General features: G+C 38.8%; 1 protein-coding gene across 7 annotated transcripts in view; it reads left to right on the top strand.

Annotated features, from left to right (window-relative positions):
* Positions 1–13,381, top strand: part of BICD1 (BICD cargo adaptor 1) — a 176,533-nt gene that overhangs the window by 143,389 nt on the left and 19,763 nt on the right. For 2 of the 7 annotated variants that reach the window (XM_085229285.1, XM_085229288.1), the window contains exons 6-8: positions 219–370; positions 6,742–7,059; positions 8,019–8,209. In XM_085229285.1, coding sequence (XP_085085411.1) covers positions 219–370; positions 6,742–7,059; positions 8,019–8,209 — 661 coding nt within the window. Of the gene's footprint in view, positions 1–218; positions 371–6,741; positions 7,060–8,018; positions 8,210–13,381 lie in introns of those variants that run through there. The other 5 variants (XM_085229309.1, XM_085229322.1, XM_085229297.1 and 2 more) reach the window with 4 other exon arrangements.

The following is a 13,381-nucleotide window of genomic DNA, read 5'->3' as shown; positions in this document are numbered from 1 at the left end:
CAGTGGGTGCGTGCTGGTCCTCTTGGTGGGGAAGAGCCACTGCCATGATGGTGTGGGCTGGGAGCAGCCACAGGATAGGCTGGGCCAGGCCACGTGCAGGCCACAGGCTGATGATTGGACACACCTGGAGTACAACTTAGAGACAGCATTAAAGGGCACCATCTTAGCTGTTATGAGATGTCTGTGTGATAAGCAAATACCCTTGTCTATGTTTTCAGACAGCTGAAGTGGCATTAGCCAATCTGAAGAATAAATATGAAAATGAAAAAGCTATGGTGACTGAAACCATGACCAAACTACGAAATGAACTGAAGGCTTTGAAGGAGGATGCGGCAACCTTCTCATCCTTGAGAGCAATGTTTGCAACCAGGTAAGGGAAGTGATTTCACCATCTGCCTCAACACTGTAAAAGTAAGTGTGCTAAGTGGGAGCAGACTTAGCTATGTATGTTGGGTGCGTAAGAGGAGAAACAGAAATTATTTTTTGCAAGGTCAGGGATTTGCTGGATGAAGGTGAATGAGTCTTACAGTGCAACGCTGTGGAAAAACTTGCAAGCTTTCAAGTGATACTGAGAAGCATGTCTTTGAAAATAGGGCTGGAGAATAGCAATGTCAATGCAACCTTGAATAAAGTGTTATAAATGCCAATATCAGTCTCCAGTCTATTTGCATTTATAGGGCTTTTTTAAGTGGAAATCAAACAGTAGATTTATATGGCTGATACTCATATTCAGAAGTATGCCAAGATTCGGTCGTGTAAAGCTGTTGTGTGGATAATGATGATCTTCAGAATCCTATGTTTTCATTATCATGAGATTTATTACTTACCACTGGAAAAATCTATTTCATCAACCAGCCTGTGCTGTAATCCAGCACTAATAATTGTAAGGCCATTGCAATTTCACATTCCAGCATGAACTCTTATTTTCTCCAGCTGTATTATTCAATTTATTAACTTCTTCACAGGATCAAAGTTTCACTTATCTTTTGTAGCATAGTTCCTCCTGACAGGGCAGCAATTAATCATCTCTCTTCTTTCATTCTACCACACTCAGAAGAGCTTTTGGTTTTAGCTGCTTTGTAAAAATTACCTACAAATAATTTGTATTTGAAGATCCAGTGATTCTATCAAAAAATTCTTAACACACAAATGAGATAGTAGTAACCTGTTTATGTCATGATTTTTTTCCCCATTATGATTAAATGCAGTGCAGATTTCTTGCTTGAACATTAGTCTGTAAGCAGTAAGACTTTGTGCCTCGTGCCAACATCTTTCCAGCGCTCTCTTGTAGTATATAGGTGCCATCTCACCTCTTCCAGCCTTTTTTGATCCTTTGTTGCTTAGTGACAGTAGCAGCAGCATCTGGGAGAGATGGAAAAATGGAGGAGGGGCCATTTGCATGCCATGACTTTGGTGCTGTGTACAAATTCATCATAGGTTCATCGTTGGAAGAGTACGTGTAGTGCCATAATGGAAATGAAGAACCAACTCATCAGGTGAAGTGAACCAAGGTAGCTCTGTTCATTTCATTGACATCTAGAGATTGTCTTCAGGAAAGCAAACTTCTGTGTGTGTTTTAAAAATACGTTTGTTGACTTTGTTTACAAACTCATTATTCTAAGAGTTACACAAATGTACTAACTCTGTATGACTACCTGGAGGGCTACTAAGCCCTGAGGAGAGAGCTAGCATCTTGAGTGTGAAGCAAACAAGGGACTTATGTGGAGCCTAAACCATTAACCTGCAAGATAAAACAAGTTTGGAAAGATTTAAAAGTTGTTACTTAAAGAGGATGTTAGGCTGTTGGTGTGCTGAATGCTTTTTATCCCATTTGGGATTCCTGACTGAACACTTTTGCCAGACAGAACACACATACCCTAAAGCTGGCAGGAGACAGTGTCTTATTTTCCATGAGAATGAAGCTTAAATGGTGCCATCCATCTATATGGCTATTCTAAATGTCTTATGTGGGCTGTAATGAAACTTCTGTTTCTCTTCTACAAACTATAAGGGGAATCTGAATGACTTGCTAAGTTACCAATTTCCCCTTTATAGGTGTCAAATGTTAGTAGAGAAAAAACACACAAATTATCTACCGCTGTTTGTAAACTCCATGCAGTTGTGATTGAAAGCACACTGCACAGCCTATGGAATTTACCTCTGCCCTTGAGGTCATAACTTTTGCACAGTGTTTTCTAGGGGCAGAGATGAAAAGTTACTCACTCACTGAAAAATACTGCACATCACTGGGATCCTATAGATTTTTCTGTAAGATATTATAAAATATTACTTTTCCTTCCCTACCTTGTGATATATTCACCCTCATAACAAAATCAGTTTATCTAAATGTTCAAATCATTAGTTCATTCTGGTTACTTCATTTGGAATAGCATTTGTTTAAATGACAAAGCCATGATACGCCGTAGATGTTCGTTCAAGAAGATAAATCTGATTGGAAATAGAAGAATGTAAGTTTTTCCATGCAGTAACATTTGATACAGTAGCAACATTCATTAAAAACCAAACAAAGCAAAACAAAAAAACAGTTGTTTAGTCTTGTTAAGTAAAACAGTTTTTTCCAGAGTAATCTTACATCACGTAGTACTTATTTCTCAATTTTTGTTGTAGGGAGAACATCCGTCTGAGAGTAGAGTTGCATTATAGATCTGAAAATGATTGTATATGCTGCTTGATTGATCAATATCCTTCCTGTTTCATAATCTCTTCCTTTCTGTTCATTTGACTCCTGAATGGATGTTCATTCTGGTGTTGAACTTTATGCTTTCTTCATCACATGCGCTGAGTAAAGTTCATGCCCTGTTATAAGGAGAGAATAGATGACTCTGATTTGAATAACAAAGATTACAGTTTTCTCCAAGACTTCTTTATGCAGAAGGCAGGAGCATTCCTTTTTCTATGATTTTCCCTGATACTTGTACATTCTTCAATCCTTGAGTACTTTCTTCCTTTCTGCTCTTCCTCAACTCTAAAGTCATTCTGTCCAGCTTGTACCTCTTCTTTTGATATTTTTAATTGCATGGACTGTTTGTTTCCTAATCCAAAGTCTCTGTGATCCTGATCTCTACAGCTTCCTCTTTCTGTCTTCATTAGCCTTTATCCTTTTCTGAATTTACTTCAGAGCTGCCAAGAATGTCAAGGAGGTTCTCACCACAGTTCAAGCTCCCTTTTTCTCATACACTTCTCTAGAATCTTGATACCACATGCATTCAACAGACTTACAGGTGAAAGAGGGTCAGTTTTCTAGGCCCTTCTCGTAATCTATTTGGAAAGCTTAGAGACCTGGAAAAGGTTGAGATGTTGAAATTTACTGGAGAAATAGAATTTATCTGAGCTGAGAAGAACAGCTAATATTACACTACAACTGTTCACTTTCAGGCGTCATAAATATTTTGGTTTTTAAAGTCAACTGTGATACAGTTTTGGGGGCATGCAGTAGACTCCACTGATGGAGTCTCTTCCATAGCAGCAGTTCTGTTAGTGCATTTCAGTGGTGCATTAACCCTGCTGCTGCAGATTCTGCTGGAGAAGTAATCTGCTGTGTCTGTGTGCTGGTGGGTTGTGTGGAGCTGGCAGAGCAGAGTTTAAATTCTTGCTTGGTATGTGGGCAATGTGTTGCCCATCAGACTCCCAGTCTGCTTATGTCCTGTGCTGTTTCTGATAGTCCCAGAACAGAAAAATTGTGTGAGCCTTTCCTGCTTCTCCTTTTGGGAGGGAATCGGGAAGCTAATTTTCCCAAGTTTCTACATAAATTTGTTTTTGAATAGAGATTCTCTTAAGGAGAGAGCAAGAAATACTGTTCCTGATATTGTCACACTCCTGATGCAGCATGCACTGATTTCATTCTCTGTCCTTCAAGACATTTTCTTGTGATTTACAATTAGAGAAAACGTGTGCTTAAGAGATGGACTAGGAAGTATGGACAGATACTACAGCTATCCTGGAGGAGAAAGCTTTTATAAGCAGAAGAGAATTATGCTTAGATTGGTCGAGCAGAGATATGTCATTGACAGTGTCTCTGGGTTTAGCTGAAGCTCTGCTAAGATTTATGTGACCTTATGCCTAGGCCTGACTTGTTTGGTTTGCATTCCTCATGTGTTAGTTTATACAAAATAAGCTGGTCTATCATTGTCTGCTTCCTTTCTGAGATAAAATAAGTGAGAAGTAGATGAAATCTTGACTTTTGTGCCCATGATAAGTAGACCAGCATACAACAAGACAACAGTGTTATTTACTAGTCACTTGCATTTTGCACCCATTGTAGGACAAGGCACAAACTGGGAAGGAGCTCTGATTTGGGTGATCCCTTCCTGGAGGCATTCAAGGCCAGGCTGGATGGGGCTTTGAGCAACCTGGTCAAGTGGGAGGTGTCCTTGCCCATGGCAAAGGGGTTGGAACAGGATGATATCTAAGGCCTGTTCCAATCCAAACTATTCTATGATTCCGTGTAGGAGGATGTAATGTAATTTCTGTTATTCACTATCTCTTGAGCTCTTTTAAAAGGCCCATTCAGAGCCCTGGAGCCCTGCCTGCTCTGCAGTGCTCTGCACTGTGTCATAAGTCATTTCTCTTAATAGCTCTTAACTTTTTGTTCCTCTTTATGACTTGAGACTTCACTAATGTTTATAAAACATGTGGGCAAAAGGCAATATGGACATGTAAAGTTTTTTCTTTTTAAATTGGAAACACTTCTATTTTTATCCCTTACTCGCACATAGCAGGGATTATTTTATTGCAGGAAAATGCCATAGCTGCAGGCAGTAGCTACCTCCCACTGTATGGAATAACCTTTGTTGCTGCAGGCTTCAAGGAGATCTCAGGCTGTTAATTCAATGGATTTTAAAGTGAATCATGGCCTTCAGTTGTTTGATTTAGGTTTACCCTTTCTGAATGTTGTTTCTCAAAAAAATATGTATTCTTGAGCAACCAGCACAGGGACAATGGCCCACATGTTTGGGCAAAATAATAGGAAACTTCGCGTCGTGGTGGAGGTCAGATGACTGGAACCGCCCAAACACTGCAGTGAACTGCCAAGAATGCTGGATTGCTATTATGGGGAGACTTCTAGAAAGGGCATGCAGTTAATGAGAACAATTAGAAAATGTTGTATTTACAGAATTGCATTTAATTCATCCAGGTTTCTAGGGCCATCCTGTTAAGAGTTCATAGCAAGTTTGTCGAAGTCTCTGCTTCAGTAGTGTCCACATTCATGGAAGTTATGTTAACTGCTCAGTTATGCTGTTTTGCAAAGCAGATTTCTAGATACAAGAACATCCTGAGGCTTGAGGAAAAAAACCCAGTCCTCTTCCAAAAAGAAAAAAAAAATTTAGGATGCTTCTGGGCATCCTAAAGCAAGGCAATTTGTTCCTCTAGTGGTACACTGCTACAGGTGTTGCTGCAGATGTCACTTCTTTATTTTAATTCTCAACAAAAAATGTATTTGAAAGGAAGTTTCCTATTGAAATAGAGGAAAACAGGAGAGAATGAAAAACTGATGCAGGATGATCCATCTGATTACAAGAATGAATCTTTAAAACTCTGACAGCGCAGACGTTATAGTAATTCCTATTTCAAATGAATTTAATTTCCAGGATGCTTGTTTCATTTCAATGTTTCATCAACAACGCTGGCCAAGATCTCATAGCCTGCAACAGAAGTAGATGTGCAAGTGCACTTGAAGTCAAACAGTGTTTCAGAAATCTCTCTCTTCCTCAGGGCTTATATACAGTCATGCTTATTAAGGTCCTGTAGGAGAAAGGTAATACTGAAACTAGAATTGAAATTATGGCTGGCATAACCATTTTTCTTTGAGTTAAAGTGCCTAAGTTATTTAAAAGCAGAGTGCCATGCATGTGTGCGTGTGACAAAGAGAAGTGTGAAGTTTTCCATATGTTTTGCTTCTGTTTCCCAAAGAGAAGTTTAAGGTTACAAAAATAAATAAATAAATAAATAAATTTAATCACTCCATTTGCAATAATTCACAAAGTTCATTAGTTCACATATTCTGAGAGGTAAAACTAACATGATTTTCTTTCCTGATTTTCTGTGAATGGTAACCATAAAGTTAAATCCTCATCCAGTACGGTGTGGTAGTTACACAGCAAAGTTATTTAAATTTACACAGGTAATATGTGGGGAGGAGATTTGATGAAAGATGCATTATTTCATATAAAAAGTCCTTAGATATTGCCACAAATGTCTGATGATCAGACAGTTTTGCTAGCTGTGAATCATTTCACTGATGGCATACAGCTACCATTGTTACTGATTTGATGTTTCTAATTTTAATGGATTATAACTATTTCACTTCAAAAAGTCACTAAGACCATTCTAAAATGCCTTGCTCTTCCTATTCATTTTGTTGAATCAGTATTTAAAGCAGGACTAAACTGCATTTGATCTTAAATGCTAACAAAATTATAGGCAAGGTGGTTTTGTTTCAAAATCTCTCAGAGATCCAATGTTTACTTTACTGATTAGAAACATATTACATTGTCATTATTACTATTATAGACACAGGTTTTACTGCTGAGTGAGAAGTACTGGCATTCAGACCCAAGTCCAAATTTATTCAGCAGGACAATAATTCTCTGCTTCCAGCATTTGGTTCAGCAAAAGCTTGGATCTGAATCTGCCCCTATAACTGAGGTCTGGAATTATGATCACTTGTAGGGTTGGTTCTTGGATCAGTTCCCCAAATTTCTGCCTTGTTTGTTTTCCCAGGTGTGATGAGTACGTCACGCAGCTGGATGAGATGCAAAGGCAGCTGGCAGCTGCCGAGGATGAGAAGAAGACCCTAAACTCTCTTTTGCGCATGGCTATCCAGCAAAAACTTGCCCTTACCCAACGACTGGAGGATTTAGAGTTCGACCATGAGCAGTCCCGACGCAGCAAAGGCAAGCTTGGAAAGAGCAAGATCGGCAGCCCTAAAGTAAGTGAGGAGGCATCAGCCACCGTGCCAACCATAGACACTTTCCTCCTGCATAGTCAGGGCCCACAGCAGCCAAACTTACTGGTCAGCAGTGGCACTCAGAGGAAAAGGTATGCATGCAGTGATCTTTATAGTACAGTGCAGTGTCCAGACTTTCATTAAAGTCGTTCACTGAATTGTAAACATTCTGTTTTCGGTTTTCTTTTCTTTTTTATATTTGAGTGGGGAGAAGGAGGTGGGGAACATATGAATACAGAATTCAAAGCCTGGCAACATGTGGTTCTGGTCCACCTACTCACAATGTTATTTCCTCCTTCTTAATGCAGTGTTTTGCATTATATTCTGTTGGTGTCTCAGTGCATCTTGTGTGTCTTTAATATTAGTATAAATGTATTTTCTTTAACAACTCTTCCTTAAGTTTTCCTTAAGATTTTCCACAATGAGCATCTGAAATCTAAAAGAATTGTTCTGTACGAGCATTTCAGTGCTTAACACAAAAGAAGTTGCATCTCTTTGTTAAGCTCTGATGTTCACTTGCTTTTCATCAGTGCAAAAAGAATATGGATGTGTTCACTCTGATCAATTTTTCTGCATAAGAGCAAGCAACCTTTTGAAGGGGGATGGCTGCCATTCATAGCCTAATGCAAATATTTTGCTGGTTAAGCAGTGAGTTCTCGTCTTGTCTTGTGACTGTCCTGCCAAAGCTCTGCAGCTGTGGGAATCTCCATGGTTCTGAAGACAAAAAGGACTCTGCTAGAGAAGTCCTAGATAATCGTTCATTTTTCTTACATGTTCTAGTCACAATGCAAAAATAAGAGAACATTCTGGGAGCCTTGTACGTATCAACTCCAGGATGCTGAGATATAAGTCGCCCTCATCTCCTCCTCCCCTAATATGATTTCCAGTGCAGTCAAGGTGCTCTGCCATGGAAATGACACAGGGTGGCAACAGTAGTTGGTTTTTACCTATTAAGCAAATTAACACAATATTGTCATTGATGAGGTTTTGAAAGGTAATTAAAGCAAAACTCTTTTGTTTCCATATGTATTTTTCTTGGATCTCCTGCAAGACTATTCTCACCTTCCCTTTGTGATCAGAGCCATCCCAGGACTTCAGGGACCTACCTCCAGAAATTATTAAGAGCCCCCCCTCATCCCGCCTCCACAGAATCATATCTTCTGAGGGGTCCCCCTTCCATGAGTGAATTCATCCATGGGCACCGTCTCAGCAAGGAAAAAAGGTTAACTGTGGCCACACCAGGTAAACACTTTTTCCTTGGGTGCATGTGGTGCTGAGTGGTTAGCAGAGCAGGGGACCCTCCCAGCACTGCAGATGCAATCTAATTTGGGTACCTTCTTGCGACTTGAACAGCAAAATGTCTTCTCCTGTGTCACCTGTAGCAGGAGCTGACATTCTGCCAGCTGTGGCCCAAACTGGTTCCAAATGCAGTGGGGGAAGTCCCACTGTGGAATACATGGGTGCAGTCCTGCTGGCATCCACAGAGGCTGCACCCCTGTGCTTAGGTGGTGCTTGGCTACGTTGATAGTCATCAAAGGAGACTCAGACCAAACAAGATAGAGAAGTCAGAGGGATGAGGACTAAGGATGGAGTTGCTGGCATTGTCCATCTCCTGCCCACACTGCAGTATTCAGTTTTTTCTAAGGTGTAATGTCAAAGTCAGATGATCTAGTTTATATAAACTGAGTTGTGAAGTGTTATCTTCGCAGGAAGCTTTTGCTCTTCCTTTCCTGCCAAACTGTAGTATCTGCTTAAAACAATGTGCAAAAGGAAATCCAAATTGCAAGTCATTTCAAAGGTTGTGACGTCTTTCTCCTGACAAAGTAATAACTACTTTTCTTCTGTGCCTGTGCAGAACTTTCAGCCTGCAACTATGCACATCTTTTTCATTTAGAGTTTTGAGATTTCTTATACACAAAAAGCAGAAGTAGAACATGTAAAAGCTAAAATCCATAAAGTGCTTTCTGCTAAAGTAAATATCTATTCCAGAAAGCTGAGCAATACCCTAGAGTATATTATATCTCAGTGCCATCAATATCATACCACCTTTGAGTAGTGCCACGCCGGTAACACTCGTAACACTCATAAGGACAAGTGTAAAACTGCAGTTAGTATTTCTGCTAAGGAGTATTGCAATACGTAAATTGAAGAGCTGGTTCCTGTGAGGAAAAGGGTGGGTAGGAAAAAGCAAAGACTTTAAAATTTGTAAAATAAAAGGTACAGAGCTTTTGCGAGGAAGTGGAAGGAAGTAGACCCTCAAATGGCAATCTTCTACCATACATTTTACAAGACCTTTACAAGTTGTAATTGTACTTCTAATGTACAATTTACAAGAGACCATCAGGCCAAGGAAAAATGGTGTTTAATCCAAGGACTTGATGACCTTTGTGTGAAGAGATGTGACCTCTGTATCGGATCTGCTCTTTGATGGTTAGAAGAAGCAATGATTTAAAAAGAAGACTGCTCAACAGTAAGACAAATTTACTGCTCTGCAAAATTGTTAGTAATAAATATATACATTTTACATTACATAGTAAAATATGTAATCTTTGAATATGGAACTCTAGGTTCTGACTTTTTTTATGCATTAAATTTTTGTCCCAATTTTTATGAACCACCATCTAATATCTCACAGAGCATCACAGATTCACAGGCTACAGATTGAGAAACACTGGCACAGTCTCTCTGACTTCTTGCGATAACAGAGGCCAAGGGATAAAGCAGCTTGAAAAGTAGAATTGCCTAGAAAATATAGTTGTTTAGAGTCTCATCTGACACCTTAGGTACATCTTTTTAAGTGTAGAGGCTTGAGACAGTGCTACTGATTTATGTCACAGTTTCCCTTATGATCATAAAATAGTCAGCTTTCTTACTGCATTTGTCAAAACTATATTCCATTACATGGACTTGGTCTCAGCCAGGCATCCTGTGGGCCTGACAGATTCAAACCAGTGATTTATTTTGAGCACTGCAATTCCATTCTCAGCAGAGCCCATGTCAGAATCAGGATGAGGATCAGCATCAGTCTTGCCAATTCCTGGAAGGTTATTAACAGACCGAAGGAGTAAGACACTAAATAGGATTTTATGCGTTTTGTCTGGTTATCTTTTTTTCCTGAAGGTAAAAGGAACAGTAAAAGATGGTATTCTGCTGCCTTTAGGGAATGTTTAAAATGCCTGTTTGTAACAGAGAATTTATTTTTCCAGATGATATATGCAGTAAAACAAGCAACGTAACAACTCCCACCTTCTTGGGTGGGTTTTCTATAGCACTGAGCTTGCCAGAGTACAAGAAGCGTCTGGACAATCCTTTCAGACAAATGGTCTAATTTTTGAGTGGTCCTGTCTGGAGCCAGGAGTTGGACTCAATGATCCTTCTGAGTCTTTTCTAACTTAGGCTGTTCTATGATTCTTCTTCATCACAGAGATGGCAAAAGAACTATGTCCAAACTCATACGCTAGGGGTGGAGGGAGAATGAATCAGGCCAAAATTAACTGTGTTGGGTTTTAGTTTTGTTTTTTAAAGTCGTGAAAGGTTTCCATCTTCTGAAGATTTCAGCCACACGATATGTGTGATTTACGATCTTTTCATTAGCTCCTAGTATGGGGAACTGCGAGCTGGGAATGCATTTGGTGGAGACCAAAAGCCAGGATGCCGCTTTCTTCAGAGGTAGATCCTGGCATGAAGCCTCAATCATGAAGCCCTAAAGACTCACTACTGAAGCTAAACTAAGGGCCTTTCAAGAGAATAATTTCTTACTTGACTGCCCTCAACTTTGAATCAGCAAATGTGTCCATCTGACATCAAGCTGTGGCAATATGACCTTATCTGGGCCTTCTAATTGAATTAATGTCTCCGGTTACTGTGGCTAAATATATCATTCATCCATTTCCAAAGCATCGCACTTTGTTTCCTCTAGGTAATACCGTAGGTAATGGTATGCATATAGTTTTGCCGTGAATTTCTTTTTCCCTTTTGTTATTAACATGCATTTTTACACATCAAAATCTTTATTCTTCTGATAGAGAGATCCAGCTTATATGTGTCCAACAGAATTCCAGCCTACTTTTGCACGTTGCTTTTTTCACGATTACCTGAAGAATTCAGGGCATAAAGAAAAAAAGGCTGGTTTTGGGATTGTGTAACACTGAATTAAAAATGACCTTTCACTGAAGTTGTATTAAAAATCCTTCCAAATTTTCGTATACAGGGCTTGAAAACAAAGTCAGTAGATATCTCCTATTATCTTACAGTCGGAAAAATGAAATACGCTTCTCCTGACTTCTTCAGGAAAAAAACAAGACAGAAAAAGACTACTATGAGTGCCTTGATACTAGTTTTTTTTTGTTTTTTTGTTTTTTGTTTTTTATCTTATACTTTAGGATGAGAATTCTCAAAGTTGAATTTAAAATTCTCTAATTCTGGTTGAAGAGATGTGTACAGTCAAACATTTTACTTTAATGAAGTAGAAAAAGGAAGAATATATGTGACACATTTCTCTCAAATCCATAGCCCATCTGAGTTCTCATGTTTGTTGACACAACCTGGTTTAGCTAATCAAGTTTCTACAGAATTATCTTGATTTACTCCAGTTTTTGTTCCGTAGGTTTTAGATTTTTAATTTTTTTTTTCCATTTTTGCAAGACCATTTGTAAAAATAAAAGCCACTTTTAATGGCTTTCAACAGTTAATTTTGGAGAACTGTTCTTTCCATAAAACACATTAAACATGAAAGTTTGCTTGATTTTCAGATGTCTTTCAAGGTTGTTTTACAGAATGGCTTTTACTTCTCCTGAGAAGAGACTAATGTGGAAGATAAAGACAGCTCAAGGAGTGCCATATAATAACACAACTGCTCAAGCACTCAGATCATCACTTCTTGTACATAATTAAAAGTATATGTATATCTTAACACAAAATCATCCAAGACCAATTTCTGCTGTAGCTCTGTTACATTCAAATCAAATATGATTAACAATTTGATACAAATAACTAGTTTTTACTTAATGGTTTGCATTCTTACCATCATACTCAGCTAAATTTGTGTAATGCTGAAGGAAATTCCCATAGAACAGTATGATTGATAATAAATACTAATAGATTATCCAAGAACTAATTTGCACTATCTGAAGGTAGAAATTATTTCTTAAAGCTGACAAGGAAAACAATAATGAAAGAAACTCAGTCATCCAATATGGAGGTCCTATTAAGTCTCTCAATTAAGTTTTTAATTTGAGACACAAGGGGAATTGCTAAGAGTTGTCTTGGTTAACTGCCCTTTTACAGGTAGTGGTTTCACCTAAGAAGAGTAAGTTAGAAACCTGGGAATACACAGTTTTAACAATACAAGGAGCAGTGGGTCTTCTGAGGAGAGCAGTCATTATAGGGAGTTATAGGAAATGCAAGGTGTTGTGTAACCTCTCCTGCCAGAAGGGTTGGGCAACATCCACTGCTGCTATTTTCATTTCTTCATACTATATGTTGAGCTCTTTTTAGGTGTAATTTCTTAGGAAAATGCTTTTTAAGAAATACTCTGTAGATCGCTATTCACTGTGAAAACAAAAGTGCATAACCTTTCTCTTACATATTTCTTAAAATAACGTTGTTATGGAAGTTGTCACATGGGTCAAGATTCTTGGCTTCTGTCCCTGCTTTTTCACGTTGTTAAAGTAGTGGGAAGATATGGAAAATATGTTCAAAGAGAATATTATGGGTAGAAACTCTTGGTAGGAGATGAAGCTGGCTTTCTCTTCCCACTTTGGATGCAGTGTTTGGGAAAATGATCAGGAGTGGTTCACGCTGATGCTACTCTCAATGGAAGAGGCTGTCCACAGAGAAGACCCGTGCACCTTACATAAATGGAAAGCAGGGGGAAGGGAGAGATGTTTTTGATAGTAATTTGTGTCTTCTTTCAGTATGTGGTGAATAGGGCTTAAGCTCAAGGTCTGTAGCTGTGTGCTTTTTTTTCTTGCTTAGGAATATTTTGCAAAAAATGGTTCCAGCTTTGCTTTTGAACTTAAATACCAGAATCACAACACTTCTCAGAGATTTCTGAACCACGCTACTATAAATACTACTTCAGTTACGTAACCTTTGCCTTTTTTAATACATTTCTTTCACTTTTGAGACTGTAGGACTGTTAGAAATCTGAACAGTGAAGAAAGCACAGCTTATTTAAAAATTATTATGGAAGAAGCTGTTTGAGGAGCATTATCAGACGAGGCCTGAATTTTGTTAGGAGCGTGCTTTGAAGATCTTCGTAACTGATCAGGTCATCCTGTGAACAGTTTTCAAAGTAGTTACTCACTTTCCCTACTCGAGTTATCTCTGAGCTTGTATAATCAAGCAGGGTACTGGCTATGGCAAGGCTCTTGCAATATTGGTGTGACATGTCTCTGCTCCCCATAGAAAACA

Source organism: Meleagris gallopavo, chromosome 1 (genome assembly GCF_905368555.1).
Source record: "Meleagris gallopavo chromosome 1, MGAL_WU_HG_1.1, whole genome shotgun sequence".
NCBI lineage: Eukaryota > Metazoa > Chordata > Aves > Galliformes > Phasianidae > Meleagris > Meleagris gallopavo.
This window is presented reverse-complemented; position numbering and strand designations above follow the sequence as displayed.